The sequence below is a fragment of the Neovison vison genome, chromosome 9 (assembly GCF_020171115.1).
Source record: "Neovison vison isolate M4711 chromosome 9, ASM_NN_V1, whole genome shotgun sequence".
In the NCBI taxonomy this organism is placed as follows: Eukaryota; Metazoa; Chordata; class Mammalia; order Carnivora; family Mustelidae; genus Neogale; species Neogale vison.
The window spans coordinates 54,859,546-54,886,705 of NC_058099.1; the positions used below are offsets into that span (position 1 = coordinate 54,859,546).

At 37.1% G+C, this 27,160-nt stretch overlaps 1 protein-coding gene across 5 annotated transcripts in view; it reads left to right on the top strand.

The window, feature by feature from the left end:
* The window catches only part of MPDZ (multiple PDZ domain crumbs cell polarity complex component), a 154,379-nt gene that overhangs the window by 102,453 nt on the left and 24,766 nt on the right, over positions 1-27,160 (top strand). For 2 of the 5 annotated variants that reach the window (XM_044265648.1, XM_044265649.1), the window contains exons 24-32: positions 2,543-2,635; positions 11,580-11,757; positions 14,738-14,848; positions 19,385-19,483; positions 20,217-20,288; positions 22,916-23,078; positions 24,803-24,999; positions 26,113-26,204; positions 26,426-26,516. In XM_044265648.1, the coding sequence (XP_044121583.1) occupies positions 2,543-2,635; positions 11,580-11,757; positions 14,738-14,848; positions 19,385-19,483; positions 20,217-20,288; positions 22,916-23,078; positions 24,803-24,999; positions 26,113-26,204; positions 26,426-26,516 (1,096 nt within the window). The remainder of the gene's footprint in view (positions 1-2,542; positions 2,636-11,579; positions 11,758-14,737; positions 14,849-19,384; positions 19,484-20,216; positions 20,289-22,915; positions 23,079-24,802; positions 25,000-26,112; positions 26,205-26,425; positions 26,517-27,160) is intronic. The other 3 variants (XM_044265650.1, XM_044265652.1, XM_044265653.1) reach the window with 3 other exon arrangements.

Consider the following 27,160-nt stretch of genomic DNA (forward strand, 5'->3'; position numbering starts at 1 on the left):
CATTGACTTTGTATCCTGCCACGTTGCTGAATTGCTGTATGAGTCTAGTAGTTTGGGGGTGGAGTCTTTTAGATTCAGAAACATTTTTAATGGTTAGTTCTTACCCTTGGAGAGTGTTGAGCTCATCTTTATATATGTGCATGTTAGGAGACAGTGTATGTCTTTTTAAAATGCTTTTGATACATAAAGTATTAAGAATAGTTAATGCAGGAAAAGGGGTGTTTTCCCCCTTAACAAAGGGAGGAACTAAATTTTGATGCTGCTGCTGACTGAGTCCAGCACAGGGAAAGAAATATTGTGGAATTGCTTTTCCATGGAGAAGGAAACACTTTACATTCTCAGCCCTGGGGTCGTTCTTTCAGTTGTATTCACCACTGAGTACAGGATTGCTCTTTAAGCAGGCTAGAGCAGAGATGGCTCTGCAAACATCCTGGAGCCTTCTCAGAAGAGTTAAACTGTTTGTATAGGATGTGAGAACATCCCAGAACACCCGGTGTCCGTGACTCTACAGGTATCTTGATAGGGCACCTCTGTTTCCTCATGACTGCAGTAATACAGACAGGGGAGGGAAAAGTATGCTTTGTGTTTAGTAAAGGGAAACAATGTCATAGGCCTTAGGGCCTCGTGAATTTTGTGGGAGAAGGAGTATTCACTTCACCCTCTACGGAGTTCAGCCATGTTCCTTTCTGGAGTTTCTGTCTCAGGCTTAATGGTATGGAATGATTGTACCTTCTTGGCAAAACAGCAAAGCAATAATTTCAGGGTCCCCCTAAGATATTACTTCAAATAGTGTAAAGGCTATGCCAAGGTAACATTGTATTTCTATTAAGTTGTAAGGCCTTACAAGCTCTCAAAAGTCATAGAGAAACAGCCACTTTCAGCACTATGCCTCCCTCCCAGCACAGAAAGGAGAATGGCTGGATTGTCCAGTGCTGTGACCACCTGCTTCATTGCAGAGGAAGTGTATCTGCTTTTAGTGTAACGGGCCTCAAAACCAAACAATCTGCATTTTATAGAAGAGGAATCTATGTTAGGGAGGCTCAGTAACTTGGCTAAATTCCATACTTAATAATTGGCAGAACTAATATTAGAATATAAGCAGTCAGGTTCCAGGTCCTTAACCATTGCATTCAAAGAAAGAAATGTACAAGCCCCATATAAAAATATGGGGCAGCATGACATGGAGGTTAAAAGCTCAGGTTTGCAGTTAGATGGCCTCAGTTCATACTTTATCTCTGTTACTCTACTGTGTGACTTTGTGCCAATATCTGGTATCTTGATGCAGGTTTATAGAGAGTTATTACAGTTGATAGAAATGTCATTGGTAGTCAGCACTCAGACACAGAGGCAAAGAAGTCTAATTCATTCTTAGCCAGGTGAGTTCAGGAGAGGAGCACTGGTCCATTTTGCTCCTTGGAGCACACAATACTTAAGTTCCGTAAAGCACGTTCAAAGATGAATGAGGGGTGACCAACACATTTATAGGAACTTATCTGGGTTGATGAAAGGATTCGAGGATTATAGAATCATATGAAGAACATGGGGGTTTTGTATCAGAGGATTCAGGATATTAATCTTCTTATAGCTCAAAAGGCAAGAGCATGTGTCCAGTGTATCTGAGAGTGTGTCCAGGTGGCTCCCTGAGCTTGGATGGGTAAGATCTGCCCCCCTCCCTGTGGCTGTCACTGAATATTTTAGGAACTCATTCTAAGTTCTCGTTATTATCTGTGTTTCATACTTTGCTTCCTCTGTCCTATTCCCTCCAGCTCTGTTTCCCGAGGGTTAGCCTCATGTTCACCTCTGTGCCTGCATCTTCAGGATATAGCTTCTCTCAGTCTGTCTTCTTCTCAGTCTGCTTCTTAACATCCTTTTAAAAAACCCTCTTTTTGGAAAATAAAATAAAATCTCTCTTTTGGGTCCATTCCCAAAAGTCTTGTCCCACTGTCAGGCTTAGGCTATTGGAACCCAGCCTCATTCAGAACCTTGTTCCTCAACTTGGCTCAGGATAGGAATTCAAACATAAAACAGTGGGTAGTATAGTTAGGCACATAGATTTTCTCTTAAGAGTTGAAAAGCAAAAATCTAACATTTAGGTCAAAGGAAAAAGGACATGTTCAGGGAGAACCTGGGCACTTAGTTGCTTTCCAAAGTTTTTGTTGTGAAACATTCAAATACAGATGATTATTGGGTTTTATGACTTCTGATCTCAGTTGAAAGGTTGTGTGATTTGACAGAGTTCAGTATTCCTGTCGCTGGAAAATGGATATAATTTGAGTGTATATTTTCTTTAGAGTAATAAATTTCTATAAAAATCAATTGCAAACATTTATCTCCAGACTAAATTATGGTAAATTGATTCTGGTGTCATGTTTTTATTTTCATTTGATCAGGTTTTCTTTTCCCCTTAATGTAAAATTGACCAAGGTGGTGAAAATATGAAGTAGTTCTGATTTTTAGCAAATTGATAATAAAATATATATAAGACAAAACTTGCATGGTTTTACTAGGATTTTGGTGTATTCACTGTGTAAATTTTTAACAGAGACATTCCAGAACTACCAGAGCGGGAAGAAGGAGAGGGAGAAGAAAGTGAGCTTCAGAATGCAGCATATAGTAATTGGAACCAGCCCAGGCGGTAAGGATGATTTCTGTCTTCTGCCTACTCAGTGTTTAAAGATAGGGAGGTGTGGTTTCTAGTGCTGGATTACAACTTGCTACTCTGACATAGGGCAAGGCGTTTTAATATCCCTTACCCTCCATTTCTTCCTGTGTGCGGTGGAAAGAACAATATGTTATTACACAGGGTCTAAACTAACATGTATACAAGGATTTGGCATATAGTAGGGGCTAAATACAAATAACTAGAGAAAATTATGCCTAAGTAGTTGGAAATGGATTATATTTTCTATAGAGCTCGATCTTGGGTTTACCACCAAATGGTAATTTAAATTTTCTCTAGCATTTGTAGCACATATATTCAAAACGTGTGTGTGTGTGTGTGTGTGTGTGTGTGTGTGTAAGCATCTTGTTATCACAGCCTGCAGTTATTTTAACCCATGCTCTGTCTGGAACCAGTTTCATATATAGTAGAAAAGATAGTTTTCCTAAATATGTTCAGATATAACACTATGCATCACTAAGGCATATTTTTGTGTTCCTGCTGAGTAAAATCAAATTGAGTTTCATAGGAATTTACTGAGTCCTGATTATGGATGCAGATTATTTTGTGAATAAAAGGGACGTATGAGACCTAAATCCTGCCTTCAAGAGGTATAGTGTACTGGGGATTAGGCAAGATGTAGAGACACACAAAATAATTAAAGAAAAATATAAGGTATTTTACATTGAGTGTAAAATATTAGTAGTCGTCATTGGCTATGCCCCCTAAACAGATCTACATGTGACCATCATAATGGTTTCTTGCACTTAGGAAACATCTAATACTTATTCTACAAAAAATATATAAAATCCTCCAGAGAGAAAAATTTCTACTGTTCATACATGTAATGCAGTTTGATGATTTTCTTTGCTTATGTTTAAACATTTTTAGGTTGAGTTCTATTCAAAGTATAGGAAACATATTATGTTACTTACACAAAAACCAATAAACATTTCTAGCCATTTAAAATGACTTTTTCATTGAAATTCCTTAAGAAGCTATTTAACCTACTTAAAGAATCAAGGTCTCTCTACATCATTATTCACATTGAGAATAGAATATAAATGCTAGATCAGTGGCAGAAAATAGATTATGTTGTTTCTTATTTATATGAGGATAAAGGCAAAAGTGAGTTAGATGAAATTATTTTGTAGTTGGTGATCATAGTGATAAACTTGAGTTTTGTTGGACAGAAATCACAAAGAAGATAGATTTGTCAATTTTAAATAATGCTGTTAGAGAAAAAGTAGATTTTAGAAAGCAATATGCACAATGTTTAGAGTCTATAAGAGCCATGTTAGAATTCTGACTTTTACACTTTTTAAGATAAATTTCTTAATCTCTGCTAGCTCTCAGTTACTTCATCTATAAAATGGGTTTGATAGTAAAATCTTTTAAATTTGGAGAATTTAGTGTGATAATGCACATGAAATTTTTAGCCTGGTTCCTGATACATAGTGAGCACTCCATCTCGGTCGTTGCCCTGGTCGATCGATGGTCACCATCATCACTAATAACTAAGCAAATAGAAAATGTTGGACCCATGAATTACTTTGGAATTTTATTATGAGAAGAACTTGGGTGTAGCTTCTGAACTGGAAGATTTTTATACTTATAACTTCAATTTTAGTCTTCACACCAGCCTGAGGTATCTCTAAAGGTGGTACAGAGAGGGTATGGGTGGAGCTTCCAGAAATCCTAAGAAGATACCCTGCACTTATTAATAAAGATACTCTTTTGGGAAAAGGTCACAGAATAGTAAGAGGATGCTTACCAAAATAACCAAAGCTTTTATACAACATGGGGAACATGATGGGACATTTATTTGTACTGTTAAAATAAGTTTACTTTCTGTGGAAATAGAGAATATTTTTTAGCAAAGTGTATATTTTAAAATTTTAAATAAGTTGTTGCTCTTCTTTTGCATGCGATTTCCATTGACAGAGTTGGTAGCATACTCTGCGTATCACTTTCTAGCTTGTTGTTTCTCGCTCAGTCCAGTGTCTCTGATGTCTCTCTCGTTGATACTTCATTCGTTCAGTGTAATTGTTGCAGTGAATTTCAACATCTGAATGCACCACAGTTTATTCCCAGGTCAATATTTGACTAATTAATACTTACTTGCTACTATAACAATTCTTTGCAGTAAATATCTCTATTTCCTTTTATATAACTATGAGAATTTATCTAGGTATGTATCCATAAGAGGAATTGCTGATTCATAGATTTATTTATTTATTTTTAAAGATTTTATTTATTTATTTGACAGAGAGAAAGCACATAAGCAGGGGGAGAGGCAGAGACAGAGGGAGAAGCTGACTCCCTGCTGAGCAGGGAGCCCCACACTGAACTTCATCCCAGGACTCTGGGTCATGACCTGAGCCAAAGGCAGACACTTAACTGACTGAGCCACCCAGGCACCCTTGGCTCATAGATTTAAATGTTTACTTATGTTATCAGAAGTTGTCCACTTGCTTTTTTAAGGTGGCTGTACCAATTTTTACTTCAATTCTTAATATATGAGAGTTCCCTTTTCCCCACAACCTTGTTACCACATCATATGATCATTGAAACAACATGTTTTTGTCAGCCTGATAGTTAGAAAATGGTATTTTGTCTTAATAAACAATGTATGATCCAAACAGGATTAAGGTGGTGGGGTGCACATTTTCTCACTCGTCATATGGATTGAATTTTGAATCTTGCTTACATTGCTTCAGTAGTCATAATCCCAGTCGTCATCGTAGGAGTGATAAAAGATTGATTGCATGCTGTATGCCAAAGCTTCGTTTTGCACTTGGCGTACATTCATTAATATAATCCTCACAGCGATCTCTGCCATAGAGAGACTTACTGGCTCCATTTCACAGCTGAGGAAGGTAAGAGAGACTAAGTAAGTTGCAGAGGGTCACACAACTGTTAAATAGCAAAAAGTCAGGACTCAAACTCAGGGGCTCAATTCAGAGCTCAGGCAGGCTGGCCTCAGAGCCCTTTTACCTTTGCTTTTCTGAATTTCATTTTTTGTAAGCCCATGTATAGGCTTCAAGAAAGGCTTCCATTTTCCCAGACAACTAACTCTGAACATGTTCTATGAAACCATACTTTTATAGGTCTCGTCTTTTCTGTTCAAAGAATGTTTACAGTGTTCTGTTCAGTGAGGGGAGTCTGGTTCCTAAGCACTGTGGTCATTTTGGCAGCCCCGTGTTTGTTATCTTCTCCAGGATTTTAAGAAGTTACAGCCTTTCTTCCAGAGAGTACACTGGATTTGGTAACACTGCTATCGGCCAGACCCCATATAGGCAGACAGGGCTGTTCTCCAAAGATTGTGTAACCTCTCTGCACCTCTTCCCTTTATAAAGTGGGGCTAATTAGCGTATCCGTCCCATAGGGATGATGTGACAATTAAATGAAAGTATGTGGTATTCACCTGGAGAATAATGCCGAGCACATGATAAGCTCTTGAGTGTTTGTTGCTATTACTTTTATTATTTAAGAAATTATAAGAACCACTTTCCACTTCACACTAACTACAAAGAACCCTAGCCAACATTTGCTTTCATTCTTTCATTTTTTTTTCCTTTATAGAGAAGGGTTAAGTAGTCCTATGTATGTATCCTGAATTCTTAAATGTTTACTACAAATGGCTAAATATACTGACTTCTTTACTTTTCTGTGTTATCTCAGGAGCTGCTTTAAGAAACAAGGGAGGATTTTGCTTCTTATCTTTCACAGAATTCCCAGGGTGAAAGAAAATGATGACTAGGATTTTAACTAGTTTAAACTATTTACACAAACATTATTAAGATTCAGGAACATGGTCACATCCTTTCAAACTAAATAGAGTTTCTAGGATTATCCATTTCTAATAAGGTAAAAAATGCTGACCTCACGTGCTTCATCTCCCTGAGCCCTGGTGCTCTTTTATCTCCAGCCTTTTCTTACTGGATAGCCCTCACCACACAGGAGTCCTTAGGCCCATCTTTCCTCTCCTGGGAGCTCCTCAAAGCTCCTCAGACTGAGGGCATATGTTGGACCATGTTTTCTTCTCCTGGTTGATGTCCAGCACTGCCTCCCTTCCCACAGCACAGAACAGATTACAGTCGCCTTATCTCGGAGCTCTCTGCTAGGTTTCTCTTCTTTTTTCCTCAGCCCCGCACCTCACTGCAAACAACTTCTTATGTGCCAGTCTTCCTAAAGACAGGAACTTAATGCCTTCATAGCTCTTAAGGCTCTGAGCAGGTATTTAATGTGAGTGCCTGTGCGTATGACATGGGTGGAGGAGGTGCGTTTAAGGCAGAGGAAGTAGCAGGCGCCAACGCCCAAAAGCAGGAGAGCAGGCCTAATGAGCTTCGGGAGCAGCTGTGGTGGCTGGAGTGGAGAACGGAGGGCACGGAGCTGTGGGAGCCGAGTTTGGGGAGGTGGTGGTAGAATCAGATCATGTAGGATACTGTCAGCCTCTGCTTTCCATGCCCTGACTGTTAATTACCCGGTCTACCTTGGCAAAGAAGACTTCTACAGGGATAAGCTTCTGACATAGTGTGTGCAGGAATGTTCTTTTCCTTGATTTGATTGCCAAACTCAGAAGTTACCATCTGTTCAGGAGTTGTTGAATTTCTTGATTACTTAGTGTCTGCAGTATTAGAGCTCCTGGAAAATGGTACTTTTTATATGGGTCCATGTCCCAGCCTGAAGTGTGAGTCCAGTATTTACATGTAATAAATCAGCTTCAGAAATACATTAGTGTTTATCAGACCTTATAAAACACATAATTGGGAAACAAAAATGATTTTGTTTTGCTACTGGTAAAACTTCAATAAACTGATAAGATTGGCAAAAATTAACTTATTACATTTTATTATTGAATATTTTAAAATTTAGTTATTTTTAGTAATTTTTAACCATGTGAACCATTCTTAAGTATGCAGATCAGTGACATTAAGAACATTCACATTGCTGTGTAACCATTGCTACCATCTATCTCCAGAACACATCATCTTACAAACTGAAAATCTCTACCTATTAAATTTTAAATAATTCCCCAGTTCTGCCCCCTGCACTGGCAACTGCCCTTCTACTTTCTTTTTTCCCCAGTTTTTTTTTTTTTTAAAATTTTATTTATTTATTTATTTATTTGACACAGAGAGAGATCACAAGTAGGCAGAGAGGCAGGCGGGGGGCGGGGGGAAGCAGACTCCCTACTGAGCAGAGAGCCTGATGCCAGGCTTGATCCTGACCTGAGCCAAAGGCAGAGGTTTAACCCACTGAGCCAACCAGGCGCCCCTCTTTTTTCCCCAGTTTTATCAAAAAGTAATTGAACATACATCACCGTGTAAGTTTAAGGCATATAGCATTTTGGCTTGATTTTATGTAAATATAGAAATATCATCACAGTGGGTTTCAGGTCTTCCATTTAAGTTCTTAATCCAACCAGTAAGTTTTAGGACTTGAATTGAAATCCTTAATCAAAATTAATTTTTGTGAATGGTGTAAAATATGGGCCACCTTCATTCTTTTACATAGAAATATTCAGTTATCGCAGCACTATTTACTGAAGAGACTGTCTCTTCTCCATTGAGTATTCTTACCTCCCTTATGAAATATTAGTTGACCTTACATTCTTGGTTTATTTCTGGGCTCTTGATTCTATTCTCTTGGTCTGTGTGTCTGTTTTTATGTCAGTACTAGACTGTTTTGATGACTAAAATTTTATAGTTTAAATCATTAAACTGTATAGTTTAATCTTTATAGTTTAAATCAGCTTTAAATCAGGAAGTGTGATGCCATCTGCTTTGTTCTTTTTTTCCTCAGGATTTCTTTGACTATTCAGAGTCTTTTGTGATTTTGTATAAATTTAAGCGGTGTTTTTTCTATTTCTTTACAAAATGCCATTGGAATCTATTTGATAGTAATTGCATTGAATCTGTAGGTGGCTTTTGATTATATTTCATGTTTTAGCAATATTCTTCCAACGTATGAACACAGGATACCTTTCCATTTATTTATGTCTTCTTTTATTTGTTTTATCAATTTGTTTTCAGAGTAGAGATGTTTCACCTCTTTAAATGTATTACTATTTTATTATTTTTATGCTATTGTAAATGAGATCAACTTTTCCCAGAAACTTTGTTGTTAGTGTATAGAAATGCTATTTTTGCATTTTAATTTTTTATCCCACAACTTTATTGAATTCATTGATTAGATCTGACAGTTTTGGGGTTGAAATTTTAGGATTTGTTTATATGTAAAATTATGTCATCTATAAATAGAGACCATTTTACTTCTTCCTTTCTAATTCGGTATTTTTGTTTATTTTTCTTGCTGATTTCTCTAGCTAGGCTTTACAGTACTGTGTTGAATAGGTGTGGTGAAAGTGGGCACTTTTGTCTTATTCCTAATATTAGAGGAAAAGCTTTCATCCTTCCACTATTGAATATGTTGTTAACTGTGTTGTTACTCTATATGGCCTTTACTAGGTTGAGATATGTTCTTTCTATGCCTGATTTGTTGAGTTTTTATCATGAGCACATATCAAATTCTGTCAAATGCTGTTTTTCTCTATTGAAATGTTCATATGATTCTATTATTTTGTTCTATTAATGGGATTTATCACATTGGTTGATATCATCCCTGCATCCCAGGGATACATCCTGCTTGATCTTGGTGAGTGGTGCTTTTAATGTGCTGCAGAGTTCAGTTTGCTAATATTTTATTGAGTATTTTTTCATACATACTCACCAGCAATATTGTGTACTGTAGTTTTCTTTTCTAGTAGTAAACTTTTCTGGTTTCGGTGTCAGGATAATGCTGGTCTTGTACAATGAGTTTGGGAGTGTTCCTTCCTTTTTGACTTTTGGAAGTGTTTTTAAAAGATTGATGTTTATCCTTCTTAAGTGATTAGTAAAATTTACCAGTGAAACCATCTGGTTCTGGTCTTTTCTTTGTTGGGAGGCTGTTGATTACTGATTCAATCTCCTTACTAGTTATTGGTGTATTCAGATTTTCTATTTCTTCCTGATTCAATCTTAGTAAGTTGTATGTTTCTAAGAATTTTTCCATTTCTTCTAGGTTACCAGTTTGTTGGTGGTTGAGGTATAGTTAATAATAATAGCCTCTTATGATCCTTTGATTTGTGCTAACAGTTATAATGTCTTATTTTTCACTCATAACTTTTTCGATTTGGATCCTTTTCCTTGGTTAATGTAGCTAAGGGTCTGCCAATTTTGTTTATCTTTTCAAAGAACCAACTCTTGTTTTGGTTACTCTTTCCTATTATTTGTTCTCAATTTCATTTGTTTCTATTGTCATCTTTACTCTCACCTTCTTTCTGCCGAATTTGGAGTCAGTTTATTCTTTTCTAGTTCATTAGGGCATACAGTTAGATCACTTATTTGGGATCTTTCTAGTCTCTAAATGTTGGTGTATATTGCTATCATTTCCCTCTCAGAATTGCTTTTGTTTCATCCCATAAGTTCTAATATGTTGTTTCTCCATTTTCATTTGTCTTGTGAAACTTTTTACCATTCTTTCTGTCTCTATGGATTTGAATATTCTAGATACATCATATAAATGAAATTGTATAGTATTTGTCCTTTATTTCACCTAGCTAGCTTATTTCACTTAACATAATGTTTTCAAGGTTCATATGTGTTATAGCATGTATCAGAATTTTTTCCCTTTCTAAGGCTAAATAATATTCCATGCTATGTATATACCATGTTGTTTATCCATTCATCTTTAGATGGACACTGGAATTGCTTCCTCCTTTGGTTATTATGAATGATTTTTCTATGAACATGACTATATTAATATTTCTTCAACACTTTTGTACAATTTTGAGAGGGTATATACCCAGAAATGGAGTTGTTGAGTCATAGGGCAATTCTATTTTCAACTTTTTTTTTTTTTTTTAGGAACTCATACTGTTTTCCATAGTGGCTACAACAATTCACATTCTACCAACTGTGCGCAAGGTTCCAATTTCTTCAGTTTCTCCTTGCCAGCACTTCTTTTCTCTCTCTCTCTCTCTTTTTTTCAAAGATTTTTATTTATTTATTTGTCACAGAGAGAGAGAGAGAGAGAGAAAGAGCATGAGAGCATGAGCAGGGGAGAGAGGGACAGGGAGAAGCAGGTTCCCTGCTGAGCAAGGAACCTAATGCAGGTCTTGATGCCAGGATCCTGGGATCATGACCTGAGCCAAAGGCAGACACTTAAACAACTGAGTCACCCAGGTATCTATTTTTTCTTTTTTTGTTTTTGTTTTTGGTTTTTTGTTTTGATAGTAGCCATCCCAGTGGGTATGGGGTACATATCACATTATGGTTTTGCTTTGAATTTTGCTAATGATTAGTGAAGTGAACATCTTTTCATGTGCTTATGTTCCATTTGATTATCTTCTTGGGAGAAATGTCTGTTTAATTCCTTTGCCCGTTTTAAAAAAAAATATTCTATTTTTTTTGACAGATATCACAAGTAGGCAGAGAGGCAGGCAGAGAGAGAGAGAGAGAGAAAGAGAGAGAGGAGGAAGCTGGCTCCCCCCTGAACAGAGAGCCCAATGCGGGGCTTGATCTTAGAACCGTGGGTTCATGACCTGAGCTACCCAGGTGCCCCTCCTTTGCCCAATTTTAAATCAGATTATTTTTTCACTGTTGTGTTTTGGTGATCTCTTTATATTCTGAATATCAATCTCTTGTCCAGAAAGTGATTTGCAAATATTTTCTCCCATTCTGTGAGTTACATTTTTACTTTATTGATAGTATTTTTTTGATTAACAAAAGTTTTTAATTTTGTTGAAGTCTTATTTGTCTGTCTTTTGTTGCCTACACCTTTGGTTTCCTGTCCAAAAATAAAACACAGCATTGTGAGGCTTTTCCCCCATAAGCTTTCTTATAAGAGTTTAATTTTTTTTTTTTTATCTTTATAGGGTTGAACTTTGGAGAGAACCAAGTAAATCTTTGGGTATCAGCATTGTTGGTGGAAGAGGCATGGGAAGTCGTCTAAGCAATGGTGAAGTGATGAGGGGCATTTTCATCAAACATGTTCTTGAAGATAGTCCAGCTGGCAAAAATGGAACCTTGAAACCTGGAGATAGAATAGTAGAGGTACCCTCTAGTGAGCTTTCTGTGCCAAAATTCTTCCTCTGTTCCATCCTCTTTATTAAGGGAATCATTGCCTTCACACCGGTCACTTGACCCAATGTGAAAGTAAAATGTGTTTGTGGTTAAAACATTTCTTTCTTATATGTCCCATTTCATCCATAATCTTTCTCTTCAGTGCATGGTGACAGATTATGTATCATGATTCAGAGACTGATGTTTGGAGATATAACCATTTTAAAAAACATTGGCCTTGAGTTAAAATAATGAAGTTTTATTTGAAAGAACAAAGCAAATTTCCTGGGGAAAAAATTGAATTGTTTGAAATTAAATATACATGAACATAATATGTAGATAATAGCTACGTTCTCCAGTGATTTTATTTTAAGAAATGCTTGTCGTGATCAATTCATTGTAGATTAACTTTATTGGATTATTTTCCAAGTGAGTCCTTTTAGTAAATCTTTTATGCTAATTACCCTGATCATCTTTTACATAAATGCTCCCACCCCCCACAATCCAGGCTCATATTTCCCTCTTTCTTTTTCTCAGTGCTATGCCCATTCATCACTGAGGAGTGTATGTGTGTGTGTGTGCGCGCATCTGTGTGTGTATTTATACACTCATGTATGTGTAACTTTGATTTATGCAAGAGAAGTATTTGGTAAAATTGATTTGGTAAAATTAATTCAAAACAAAGTATAGTATTTTAAATAGACTTTTCTCCCATGGTCACTAGTCATTTACTCAGCAAATATTCCTGGAGCAGCTATTGCATTCCAGATGCTATCACAGGCTCTGGGCATTCCGCAGTAAACAAGGCAGCATGCCTGCTTGTCAAGTGTGACAGACTTAACAAGTAATCACGTCACTTCAGAACAGTGTGATAAATTATCTGATCAGGGAAACTATAGTTATAATTAAGAGGGTAGAGGAAGGGTACCTGACCCAGATTTGCTAAGTTGTCAGGATAATAGAGTCGGTTTCTCAGTAGAAACCAATAACTTTATTACTATAAGGACCATTATATTTAGTTTATACAAGTGATTGTCTCTCATTTTCTAAATCCATATAACTTACCATTAAAATGCATCGATGCGGGGCTCGATCCCAGATCCCTGGGATCATAACCTGAGCCGAAGGCAGAGGCCTTAACCCACTGAGCCACCCAGGTGCTCGGCAGGGAGCCTGCTTCCTCCTCTCTCTCTCTGCCTGCCTCTCTGCCTACTTGTGATCTCTGTCTGTCAAATAAATAAATAAAAAAAAATCTGAAAAAATGCATCGATTGTGAAGGTTACAACATTGTAACTTTAAAATGAACATTTTTAATATTGATTTAGTCCTTTACTGGTTGATTATCTGTGAAAGCTGAAGAGGGAGGAAGATTGAGCCTTGGGAGGGTCCAAGGGCCATGTCTGTTTCGTCTCGTTCTTCCCTCCAACCACTTGTAAGGAAGAATGGTGGGCTTGTTCTCTTTCTCTGCATCCTTACCTTTCTTTAGGGGATATCTTAGCCCCTTTTTAAAGAACTCTTATTCCCAATTTCAGATTATCACAGGCCAGTTTATTTTATGGATAATTCACTATTAAATACCTTTGACCTAAGGAGAAAAAGTAAGAAATACTTATAATTATTTCTAGAAAGGATTGATCACAGTTTGCACTAAAATATTGTTTAAAGGTATTGAGAGAGTTAAAGCATCCATCCCTTTCAAATTGAAAAAAAGTCTGATTTTGTGTGTTGTTAAGTACTTTGTGCTGTTTAGCGGTGGTTGTTGAGGGCTGTTATGTATGGGGGCTTTTCTAGTAAGTAAGCAAGGCTTGGGCCTCCATAATCCTGGGGATTCTGAAACCTGTCTCTGCCAAGTTTCTGAAAAAGTATTTAGGCTAGACGAGTCAAGACCTGCAAAGTATTCCATTCTGAGTATAGAGTGCTTTGGACTTGAGCAAAGATATTTAATGTCCTATTAAATATTTCTACAAGTGAAGTATATAGTAGACTAACTTCTATTATTTATTATTATACTAACTTTTATTCTACAAAAAGTGAAAGCCATTTTTAATATGTACTGACATGCATATTACATTACCTAAGTGTCAATCTAAGAGAAGTTTTCAATTAAATACATGTAACTCTTTTAAAGGTGATAATGTTCTATGCAGAGATCTAATTAATTTTCTTTTCCAGAATTGTGTCTACTCTGATTTTGCTATTTTGTTGTATATATATCCTATTGTGGTAATTGGAAATGATAAAATGATTATAGTATCTTGTAGTTTTCTGGCAGGATTAGCATTTGGCCTTTCAAACTACTTTCCTTTCTATTCATATAGTATGTAAGCTGAGCTGATCATCACCCAGGCAATCCATGGTCAATAAAAAGTTACAAAATAACATTCATTTTCAAGCTATTTATAGAAGAATTACTAACAAGCACAATTTCTTGGCTTCCAGCTCCTGTCATGTCCACTACAAAGATTCTTCTGCAAAGCTAATCTTGCCATAACCTGATTTTTCTGAACATTAGAATTCTGTTTTTTACTTCAAGCTTCCCTGTACAGAAAGAAACACACAAAACATTGCCCACCCATTTCCCGAACAAGTCTTTAATGGATTTGGAGAAAACATGTACAGTGACTTTCATGATGAACACAGTGCTGCGAGGCAGTTCCCTTTTATTATTTCTTTAATGATTTTGATTTATTAAAGGGATAACTGATACTGTAAGGAAAGCAGAAGTAGAGCCTTCATTTCAACTGATGATTATTTCAGTTGATGATGGGGACAGAAGTCAGTGTCAAAATAAGGGACCACAAGTCTGCTGGACAATGAAAAGTTTTCGAGTCTCACAGGTAGTCTCAATTATTTTTGATTCTGAAACAGATTTCCCAGGAGGCTCACCCAGAATTCTCAGAACTCCAGATCCACAAATTGTTCTGTTGTTCTATAGCTTCTTGAAATGTTAAGCTGAGGCCTTCCATTGCAGGTGGATGGGATGGACCTCAGAGATGCAAGCCATGAGCAAGCTGTGGAAGCCATTCGGAAAGCAGGCAACCCTGTAGTCTTTATGGTACAGAGCATTATAAACAGACCAAGGGTAAGCGAACAAAAAGGGCAAGGTAGGCAAATCCAAACAATGTTCAACTTGGAATCTAATGTATCAAGGGCCAAGTTGTCTCTAGGAGCAGATATCCAGTCTTAAAATCTCAGGAGACTTGTTAAAATTTTATAATGTTTTTTTTTTCTTTTTTAATTGAGTTGTCCTGGAAGTTCCTTCTACCATGTTTAATAAACATGTCACATCTATTGAAAACACACAGAAGTAGGATCTATTGGTGGCCATAGGTATCTAGATGGATAATTATTAGTATTCATTGTAGTTACAAAATATTTAAGTTGTTAAGAGGAATGTGGTATAATGACTCAGCTTACTATATGTGACCTCTCAGTCCCTGAAAAGTCAGAGAGATGACATTTTCCTTATGCATATATCCTCCAGACAGAATTTCTAGCATATGCAGTCTCATGATCATGTGTGAATCGTCTTGATGTATTTGTCAGTCCCACTGGACATTCTACCTAGTGGAAATTTAAGCAGTATGATTACATATGAGTGATTTTATACTTGCTGCTTCCCCAGCCATGAGCACTTCATCACTGAATAGCCCCCAGTACAGACGGCAACCTACTAACCCATTTTACCATCAGTCATAACAGATAAAATGGCTTTAATGCATTTAATGAGATGGAGAAGATACTAAGCGAGTCCTTGTGTATTGGATATGCCCTAAAGATTCTGAAGATGAAAATTATGCTGAGTTTGAAACTATTTTTTTTTTTTTTTTTACTATTCCTTTATGTCTCAGTGAAAAAGATTATTTACACGAGCAGAAGTTTTTGAGCATATTTGGGCCACATACCCCTTGGAAAGTTCTTCAGAAAAACACACAATCCTGAAAAGTTTGCATCTCATTTCAGGAGCTTCCTAGATGTCCTGAAAATCATAGAGGTTCTACTTCTGGATTTTAGTGAAAACAGAACAAAACAAAACAACCCTGTCAAAGTGATTCTCTTTGAAATACCTGCTCATTAGCTTTGAGGTTTGGTTGTCTTTAAAAGGAAAATGTCAACATATGTGAGGGAAATTAAAAGAACCATCTAAAACTTTAAAATATATAATTATTTTATAATTTTTTATCTTAAAATTAAGAATATAAGAAATCAGTGCTCAGATGATGGAAAGACAGTAGCAAACATTTCTGTAGACGAGATCAGTAAAAGTAACTTCTCAGTATTTTGGACAATGTAATTTAGAGTGACCAAATTTATCCTGTTGGTCTTTCCTTTTGTTGTCAAGACGGGTGTATTAAGGAGGACACATATTTCATAGAGCACTGGGTGTGGGTCATAAACAATGAATCTTGGAACACTGGAAAAATAAAATAAAATTAACAACAACAACAACAAAAAAGACAGGTGTAGCTCTGGTCTGGGTTTACTGTAAAAGACAAATTCAGTAGTTCTTATGTAAGCAGTTATCTTCACATCTGCAGTTTTAATCATTCAGTTGTTAGGTAATAATTATCCATTCAGATGAGAAAATCTGCCAAATGTTGGGCGGCATCATGCTGCATTCTCTTCAAATGGTATTCAGTTTGTTTAAATAACTACAAATCTTTCCACATTTGTTTCTGTTTGTTGTGTCAAACCTAGATACAGCACAATGGCGTTGGTGAATGGCTGTTTAAGTTTAAAACTATTTTTTTGTGTGGGTGGGTTTTACTCTTTTTATTCTTAATTTCCAACTTTTATATCACGTAGGACAATACTATAGACTGCTGAATAGGATTCTTCATTGTACTTTTAAAAACTTAAACTACAAACATTTCTTTCAATGCCAGTCATATTTTCTAATGAGCTGGGAAGGTATTTTTCTCACACACCTGGAAAATATTCCTATTTTACTCTCTGAGGTATAATGACACTTGATTTTATAGCAATTATTCCAGGAGAAATCTTGCCTAGAGTGACTTGTTTAGTCAAGTTATATGTGCCAGGACTCAGGGCATACTGCCCCAACAAAGGGCACCCTGGCCTGTTCCCCTCATGCAGGTCATAAAAACCCTCATGTAAGAGATGCCCTCCCTGTACCTGGAGAAAAGAACATCCTAACCTCCAGAGATGCAGGGGCCCTGGGAAGGATCTGAATATACACACCTTGCTAAGTTTTCCCCTGTTTCCCCACTTAGCTCATACTCTTGTCCTATCAAATTTCGCTGACTTTCCACACTCGAGCAAACCTAGTGTCAAAATATTCCTGTTTAACCATTTCTTCTGGTCTTCGCTATCTTATGAAGGCTCTGTGTCACATAAGAGTTAACATAAGTCAATACTTATATATACTTTTCTCTTGTTAATCTTTTTTTTATTACAGAGATCCAGCTGGAAACCTTAGATGAATAGAGGAAAGGTATTTTTTCCTCCCCTAAATATGCATTCAGCTTTGAGAAATCAGAATTAATTTTGCATTTAACATGAGATCTACTCGATTTTCAGTGATTTACTTCCTTATGAAATAATCATGCCTCTAGTAATCTAAAGGGAAAAAAAACCCCACAAATACATAAGAGTCTCTTAATGGAAAATGTTTATTTGTACATGAATTAAACTTCAAAAAAATCTTAGGCATAGGCTGAAAAGACAGTCTCTTTGGCACGTAGATTATTCAAGAATCAGAACTTCAGAGAACAGAGAATAATAATGTAATATTTAATAATAAATTCTATACTTCCTGATTTATTACTGACTGTCCCATAGGTTGGACCACATTTTCTCCCCAAAGGGTAGGCCCTATTAATATGGGCCAGAGAATGTTTTTGTCTTCCCTGTGTTTCTTCTTAGTTAATAACATTTCCATTCCTATCAGCCCTTAGAACTATAAACAGAGTTTCATCGTTGATTTTTTAATAAGAAATACGTCCTGTTTCTCTAAATCTTTTCATAGTTATAGATCTACCACTTCATTTGCCACGCTCATGCTCTACTTTTATACTTTGCTCTCGGGGCCAAATTCTAATCCTGTAAGAGCTGGAAATTGAAACAAATTATAAAGCAAAACAAAAAGCTAGAGCTCTCTCTAAATATTCCATTTCTTGCCATTATCGTTCTATTTTTTTAATTGTTCTACAGAATTATAAAGAAAATATAAAGCCTAAAAATTCTATGTATGAGGTTTGGAAATAATTTCCAACTTCCATAGCATTGAGTTATTTTGTGTAGAATATATTTTTAATCTCTGCCTAGTCATTTTTTTCCACCTTAATAAATGGTCGTGTTCCTTGGCATTTGTGATCTTTTCTTTTGTAAAGCAGGAGTTGACATTTAAACTGAAAAGCAGAGAGAAAGTTGAGATGAGCAGAAATGTCATTGTGCCCATTTCTTTTTCCCGTCTTCCCTCTGTAGGAAAAACATTGCAAGAAGAGCAGATTGAAAGGGTAATGTGGCATAAGCTTTAGTGCAGGCGTACCGAGGATAGAGTCTTTCCAGAGTGTTCTCCCAGACAGGGTGGTGTCACATGACAACCTCTCCCTACTCTTGATGCTTGCCAGTAGGACTTTTTTATAGACAGAAGTAACACAAACATTTAATTGGAGCCAAAATGAATTTTAAATGTCTGCAATTTCCCCTGAAAGATATAGTCAATAAAAGGAAAAGATAGCGGGTATGAAAAGAAGCAGAAGAATTTATTGTGTTGAGGAAATTACTTTTCCTTTTCTTTTCTTTTTTTTTTAAACTATGAAAATGCTAAATTCTATCTGGCAGTCATCCTGCCTTTAATATGTATATTCAACTCCAATAGTCCTACCTCAGGGCATATATCAAGCAAGCCACAAAAATCTATGAGAAGCCCTCTAATGCAGGACTTCAAATATATTCAAAGCCTCATACATTTCCTCTAACATGGGAAATTTTATAGGAAAATTTTTTAAAGAATCAGTGTTTCTACCTCCACAAAAAGTACGTAGAAATAGAGAACATCACTGAACGGTGGTTCATTTCTTTAAAGTTGTTGATTTCTTTTTTTTTAAATGAGAAACTACTATTGATCTGAAGCCATCTTAATCTCTAGTTTAAGTATGAAAATTTTCCTTCCTGGGAAACAAGATAAAAAAGTCATGAGGGTTACCAGTTTAATGTTTAATGTTTAATTTGCATTCTGAAACAGACTCCTATTATTTTACAAAAAAAAAAAGCATAATTTTAAATGTAAACAAAAAAACAGTTGTGGTTTTAATTTTGGTACCTGCTCACTGATATGCATGGGACATAGATAAATATATAAAGTGGGCAAAATTTATGTGCATCTCTCTGTCATAGTGAAAATAAAAGAAATTTAGTATCAGTTTCATGAAATCATTTCCTTGGTGGCCAGTTTGAGATTTGGGTATAGACCCAGGACACTAGAGGTAAACCTTTAGTTCTTGACTGTTGAATATGACGTTGTTATTAATCAGTGACTAGATCTGACTGGATCTAGTTTTACACCGTGATTTCAATCAGTACTTTGTTCTTAAAACTGAGTTGTGTTAAGTACATTTCTTTTGCGCTCAGCGCCTCTTATGTTTCCTTTTAGAAATCCCCTTTGTCTTCCTTGCCGCACAACCTTTACCCTAAGTACAACTTCAGCAGCACTAACCCATTTGCTGATTCTCTGCAGTTCAACGCCGACAAGGTTGGATAATGCCATTGTCTTGCCATTGCCTTTTGCAAATGTTTCATTCTTTGTTACTATGCCTTTGTCCTAGTTCACTGTTTACTAAATTTGGGCAGGGAACAAAACAAAACAAAACCGTGTGTTTGGAGTGGGCATGCAAACCCTTTCTTAAGCACATTTTTTTTTGCCAGAGCATATTCATTTTTATAGCTGAAATTAGATGGCCCTCTTGAACAGTAGGGGAGAATCGTGAGTCCAATGCCTTTCCTCTGTTTTGTTGTGAATTTAATTTTCTGATGCTTAAATTTTTGCTAATTGCCAAATGTATGAACTACTTTCACACAAAATTTATTGAAAGCCTTGTATTCGTTTAAGTCCTTCTCAGACTTATACAAGGTGGTCCTAAAAGCCCTTGTGTGTGTTAGTCACTCCACAGATAACTGGGTATATGCGGGAGTGTGTTGAATGTTCATAAAATGTGTCCGTGCAAGTGCCTGAATCAGGAAGCATGTAACTGTTTCGATGCTCATAAGCCTAGATGTGGATATTCTTATACTCTATTGGAATTCCAAACCCAAAACTAAAACAAAAACTTAGAAGAACTTGTTCATTATAATTTGATCATGATAAGGAAGGAAGCTTTCAACAATTTCAGGAAACATTTTATGACTTTTCATTGGCTTTTCATGTTGCTCTACTATGGATAACCAAAGATGCTGTACCTGAAGGAATATGTTTTCTGTTACTGTAGGAATTACAGAATTCAAGTAGAGTTACCTTCCGTTGTTCCCCAACTAACCCTTTTGCTCCCACACCATTTAAGGTTTGTCTCAGTGTGAAATTTTCATGAATAAGTTGGTGTGTTACTGCGTGCTGTGTGTGTTATACTTGTGTGCGTGCATGGCATGGAGTGATTTCAAGCACACTTTACCTTTTTTTTTCCCCCCGATGAAGGCTAAATGATCTTAAAGAGTTCTATTTTTATTAATAAGCCTTTTTTTATGTGACAGTTTTTTATTTTTTATTTTCAATTAGCTAACATATAGTACATTGGTTTTTGATTAAGAAGTATCAACAATAATCTAATTACACCGATCTCATTGAGAATGAAAGGTTATACCTAATTACCCGTTTTTGTAAATACAAGCTTGTATTTGCTTTATGATTTATCAGTAATGTTAGGATGCCGTTTTAGTTTATTCACAGAATGAAAAGGTTGTGCCTAAGTAAAGTCCTGAGTGACTTTTTAGACTGGCAGATTTTCTGTTTTGATTTTTGTTTTGTTTTGTTTTGTTTTTTCCCAATTTATTTATTTTCAGAAAAACAGTATTCATTATTTTTTCACCACACCCAGTGCTCCATGCAAGCTGTGCCCTCTATAATACCCACCACCTGGTACCCCAACCTCCCACCCCCCCCCCCCGCCACTTCAAACCCCTCAGACTGTTTTTAAGGTAGGTGGAAGCTCAGGAAAGTTACGAAGTGAGATCTATTTCATTTGCATCCATAAATTTATTAAAATTATGGGAAGTTTAAATCAGTTTTTGTTCCTTTTTTTCAAAAATCAAGTGGGCTTAATTTATACTTGCTAACATTATCTGTTACTATAGAGAAGTTTTTTTTTTTATTTTAACCAGAAAAACTGTAAATTATATATTTTCCTCTGCCCCAACCTTCATATGTTAAATAAGCCTGGATTGGATCTAATGAGGTTTCTTGTTTTTTGGTCATTTCATTTGTACTTTGTTGACCTGGAGTTTTATGGGACAGCATTTAGGAGGATGACAGGGTTTCGTTTGCACTGGTACTTTTTGTCTGTGTGGCCAGTTGTGTATAAACTAAACATTTTAACACAATAGATTCTGTAACTTGAAAATCTGTTGCCTCTAAGTCTCTGCCATTCAGCTCTCCTTTACTTTACTAGAAAAACAGTACTTGATGTTTATTATATTCATTTTGGGGCAGCCTAGAACCCTGAAGTGGATTCTGAATCAATAAAGAAAGATCACATTCAGTGTTGTATCATTTTAGTATTAGGTATATTTTGTGGTATTCTGATTCTTGACACTAATTAGTAATTCCTAAATATTTGTTCATGGTTGCCATTTGATGTGTTCTATAGGAAGTTTGTTTATTTTTAATTTTTAAAAAGATTTTATTTGTTTATTTGAGAGAGCAGAGGGAGGTGAGAGAGGGAAGGTGAGAAGCAGGCTCCCCGCTCAGCAGGGAGCCCATGTGGGGCTCAGGCCCATGTGACCGGAGCTGAAGGCAGAGACCCAGGTGCCCCTGGAGGTTTTTTTAAATTGTAGTCTTTTTCCACATCCACACTTACAAAACAAAATGAGGTATATCAGAGGTATTTTATATGAATGAAAGGTAAAATAAAGAAGGATAGGAAAAATGTAGGATCAAGGCTTCAAGGACAACTTCATACCATGGTTAGAACTTAAGTTGGGTATCTCTGTTGAATTTGGTACTGTCTTACTATGGAAATTGGAGGAGAGAGCATGGTGTAATGGAAAGCGCATTGGATTAAGAATTAAGGCAAAAGAAATCTAGTACCAGTGTGATTTTGAACAAAATCTTCTCATGGCCTCAAGTTTTTCATGTGCAAAATGAATAAAATGAACTCAGTGACTTGCTGGCCTTTCGAACTCTAATATTCTATTCAACAATCTGTAATAGAAGAACTTGATATAAAATCCCTTTTTTGAAATAGGGCCCATAGCCCTCAGTGACAGCAAGTATGCCACACTTTGGGTTTGTGTGCAGTGGTCTTTCCTGTTTTCTCATTTACCTTTCAAGCCACCCTGGCAAGGGAAGGATGGTGTTGTCACTTAAAGCCAGCCCCTCCGATCTGAGTCTGGGTGTTCTGTGCTCACTAACTGGCTCCCATGGTAGACGAACTTGCATGTAAAATGCTCATTCTCATGGCTTTGTTAAGAGAGTCATTTGGAGAGCGGATTCAGGTAGCAGTGAAGAATTATTTGTATATATATATATATAGTCTGACGAGCGACCTCTGGACTTTAATTGCTTGATTAACTTATTTGTTAGTTTTGTTCTTGTTTCTTGGAAGACTTCTCTAGGCCCACAAAATCTTACCCAGACCCCTGAATATTTATGAAGACTTTTGAATGGGAGATTTTTTTTCCCAAAAGGGAGAGTTTGTACAATTTTTTCTAAAGTTACTTAAGCCTTCAAATTGAAGAGTTCATTGGCCCCAAATAACCAAATAACAGTTTAACAAATTAACCTCTGAACATATATTTTGTTTAGTGTATTTAAACTTTACCTGAGTCCTGTCTACCATTATATATATATTTTTTTCTGTTATTTGTGTGTGAGATATTTTAAAGCCAGTTTTTGTCAATTATAATTTTATTTCTTTTACTGAAGATTTTCTTCCTTGGACTACGCATATGCACTGCATTCTTCTTGTTCCCACAGGCACCCAGTCAGTCCGAATCCGAGCCAGAAAAGGCTCCTTTGTGCAATGTGCCTCCGCCCCCTTCTTCAGCATTTGCAGAAATGAGCAGTGATCATACACAGTCATCTGCCGGCAAACTCTCCGAAGACGTGGACAAAGAGGATGAGTTTGGTTACAGCTGGAGTAAGTTGTCTTTTGTGATGCATTGAGTTATAAGAGACATTGAAATAGCTCTGGGTTTCTTGAAGCTTATGTCCTGGATGGATAAGCATGTTTCAGCTTTATTTATATGTGCTGCAATTTTGTTTGGAAAAAATACTGTTTGTTTTGCCTGAATATAGCACGCATTCCCAAGGCATGAAATCATGTTCTTCCTTTCCTTTAAATGACTCTCCCTGCTAAAGCCCACTCTGCCCTTTGTGTGAACATTAAAGAGGGCAGGGCCCTCTCAGAAGCTGCTACAGGATCTGCCCCCTGAGGATCTCAAACGAGTTCTTGCCGCTCCCAGACCTCAGAGTCCTCATTATAAAATCTGGTTGCTGTTGGCATCTTGCCTTGAACTCTGGCATCTTCTATACTAAGTTGGTAACACAGAATAATTGTGGAGATGGCATTGAGGCATTCGGCTAGTTGTATAACTGCCTCAAAGTCTTTGCCTCTGGGCCACCCTTCTTCTGCAGATGTGGTCCTTACCCGAGGTTGGTAACATTAAATTTGAAATGTCTGATGCACAGGAAGCATTCAAGGGCAGCTGTTATTAGGATCATTGGGGTGTCTCTTTTTTCTAATAAAATAAGCCTTTTTACAAGGAAATGTTAAAAATTTAGTGAAAAGTTACCAATGTATCAGTGCTGTAAGAAGTTTCATATTGAAAGTATAATTACTCTAAGAAAGCTATGGTGTATGCTTTTGGGAAGTGTACAGGGTGTGAAAAATTGTGCTGCTAGATTCTAGAAGGAACCAGGAAATGAAAGTTTATAAAGTTGATGCAGTTAAGAATCAATATGGAATGCAAGACATCAGCTGCCTAGTAACATTTTCTAAGAGATGATTTGTGAAATTTGCGGTTTTCTATTTTCAATAAAATAAGAATATATTGCTAATCTATTAAGGTGACCAGAATATACTCTGAGGAAAACATGAGACAGAATATCATATCACAAGCCACCCAAAATCTAATGCCGTGAGGAAGCAATTTCTTATGGTGTCATGTGTTGTGGTTGACTGGGCCCAGCTAGGCCGGGCCTTCAGGATGATGCACTTACAGGGCTGGAAATCAGTGTTGGCTCCTGTGGCCTAGGCACCTCCATGTAGCCTTGGCCTCTCAGATTCAGGAATAAATTCTACCTCTTGAACATGTGGGATGGGAGAGATGAATGGTTTTATCTAATTAGGGCGTGTATCCTGAAGCTGAGACAGGTACATCAATTTGTCCTAGTCTGATAGCTCGAAGCAATGAAGACATGCATTCCCTATGTTCCGGATCTGTGTACCAAGCAGCTGCCCCACACGACGTGACATGCACGCCAGTTTTGCTGTGAGCGCAAAGCTTGCACTGGTCAGTGAATATAAATCCTCTGAATGCTCTGTTCTCTGCAAACAATAAAGTGGCATTCTGTTTTAATCAGAGTCTTTTGAGAGTTTGTTAATGTGAATGACCCCGGCAAACTGATCAGTCAGATCAGCTCCTCCACACTCTGCCCGCTGGATGCAAAGAAATTCCTCAGAGTTTGGGTACTCTGGGAAACCAGTCTTGACACCTAGGTGGCCAGCTTATTTAGCTTTTCTTAGCTGCCAAGGATTTACATTTTGGTCCAAGTAATGACCTTTTGAAGCTAAATAACTTCCATAGTAAAACATTGGCTGTAAATTAACTTCATACCTCTTAATTTTGTTGTTGTGTGTAGAAAATATCAGAGAGCGTTACGGAACCCTAGCAGGAGAGCTACACATGATTGAACTAGAGAAAGGTCGTAGTGGTTTGGGTCTCAGTCTGGCTGGGAACAAAGACCGATCCAGGATGAGTGTCTTTGTGGTGGGGATCGACCCAAATGGAGCCGCTGGCAAAGACGGTCGACTGCAGACTGCAGATGAGCTTCTGGAGGTATGTTCCTACGGAGGATGCAGAGTTTACTCTTGCTGAACTGGTGCGCTGGAATCCTCAGTTCCCAGAAAATCCACTGGGGCCTCATATGGTGACAGAGAAAACAACTGCTTGCCTAATAAAATAGAGGCACTGCAGCAAATTTGGCTGTAAACCAAATCTCTGCTAAGTAGAGTCCGTGTTCCCATTAACTTCCATTAAAAGGTTGCGAGTGGGTAGCACCAGAAACAATTTTTGCCCCAAGATAGTAATAAAGATCACACTTCAAAAACATTTTCTTGTGTGCTGCATTTTTATTAGGAGCTTTTGAAAAGCCAAATGACCAATCACTCCTCCGTAATGAGACTGAGCCACTGGACACTCTGGAAGTTGAATTCCTAATGGTAGATGTGATTCATGTGGCGTGCAGTGGGGTCAAGGTTAAGGCTAAGTAACGAAAACAGTAACTCAGCCGCCCAAACAGAATAAATTTCTGGACCATACTTTCTAGTGTTTAGAATTGCATTTGCCTGTTTTGTTTGTCCTTGCCTTCCAGAAGCTGGGATGCTCGTGCCTATATATTGCCTTAATACTCTTCCTTGCACTCTTGTTTTTTTATTGCCTGGGAACGTTCAGTCAGCAGTGGCTGAATGACTAGATAACTGGTGTTTCCAGTAGGTACTTTCTGCTTCCCAAATCCTGAATCTGCCTGTGGTGCTCCTCCCTGTGGCCCACAGTCTGAGTTTTGAGATTAACTAAGACCTATAACCATAGGGGGCTTCCCAGGATGATCTATGCAGGTCATTAGTGCCTCTAGGAGAGCCTTTGCTTTGTGCAGAACATGCTGGAAGCCCGGTGCCTGTCAGTAATTTCACTCTCTACTTTTCTATAGTCAGTCCAGGTGGTACCGCTGTCGTCTGTGGAGATCAGACCACCTGCATGTCATTTTAATGTTGGCTTTAAACATGGGCTTGTCTTTTCACCATCAAAGTCAGGTTCATGTTCTGGGAAGGAAAATACATGTAATCTTTCAAAAGAAGGAGAAAAAATGACCTTTTTATTAGCTAGATAGGATAATAAAGGGTTAACTAATTCCCAATTTCAGACTCAGTTAATGCTATTTGTTTCTCACAGATCAATGGTCAAATTTTATATGGAAGAAGTCATCAGAATGCTTCTTCAATCATTAAATGTGCTCCTTCTAAAGTAAAAATAATTTTTATCAGGTAAGCATTTTCTTTTTTCTAGATTACTAAATACCTTTTTTTAGTCTTTCAATTCAGAGTTCTTTTAAATGAAAACAAAACATTTCTAAATGTCTGAGTATTTTAGTCCCAGGTCTTTAGGCTTGCAGAATTTTCTCTAATAATCCTGATGAGTCTTCAAGGAGAAGAATGAAAATACTATGAATCATTATGTTGTGATAGGTCAGTGCTTTTTCTTTTAGAAATAAAGATGCAGTGAGTCAGATGGCTGTATGTCCTGGAAATACAGTAGAACCTTTGCCTTCTACCTCAGAGCAGTCTCAGAATAAGGAGGTATGTATCTTGTGTTTGTTTCTCTGGGAAGATTTTATTGATATGCTATGTATGAATTCAGCAAACAAGTATTGATCCCTTACAGGAATGTTAAATGACTCATGGTCTTGGCCCTTAAGGGGCCTAGTACAAGAAACACTCATGTAAATAAACACACCACTTCCATGAAGGGTCTACATAGGGAATAATGAAGGTAGAAAAAGTTGTCAAGTCTCCTTCTGTAGAGATCATGACAATGACTCTCTAGGTGAAGTGACATGTGAAGTATGTGTTGGAAGTAGAAGACACGGGGAGGGGGGGCAAAAACATTCCAGGCAGGGGGCATAGACTAAGGAATGGCATGCAGGCTCTGGCAGATTCAGGGAATGAGAATTGCAGGGCAGCATTGAATAGTGGGGAGGGTGAGATGGGCGTTGGGGAGCTGGTGAGGAAAAGGTCACTGGGAAAGGGGAAATAGGGTCATCATGAGAACTGTGATGCGGACTTCATCTTTGATGCCTTAGGGAACTCAAAAGAGTAAGAATTGTATTTTTAAGTACTTCTCTGGAAATGTGCAGAGAAAGAATCAGAGGTTTCAAGGAAGAGAAGTTAAGGTAAAGGGAATAAGAAAATTAGAGGAATAGTTCAGGAGAAAGATAATGAAG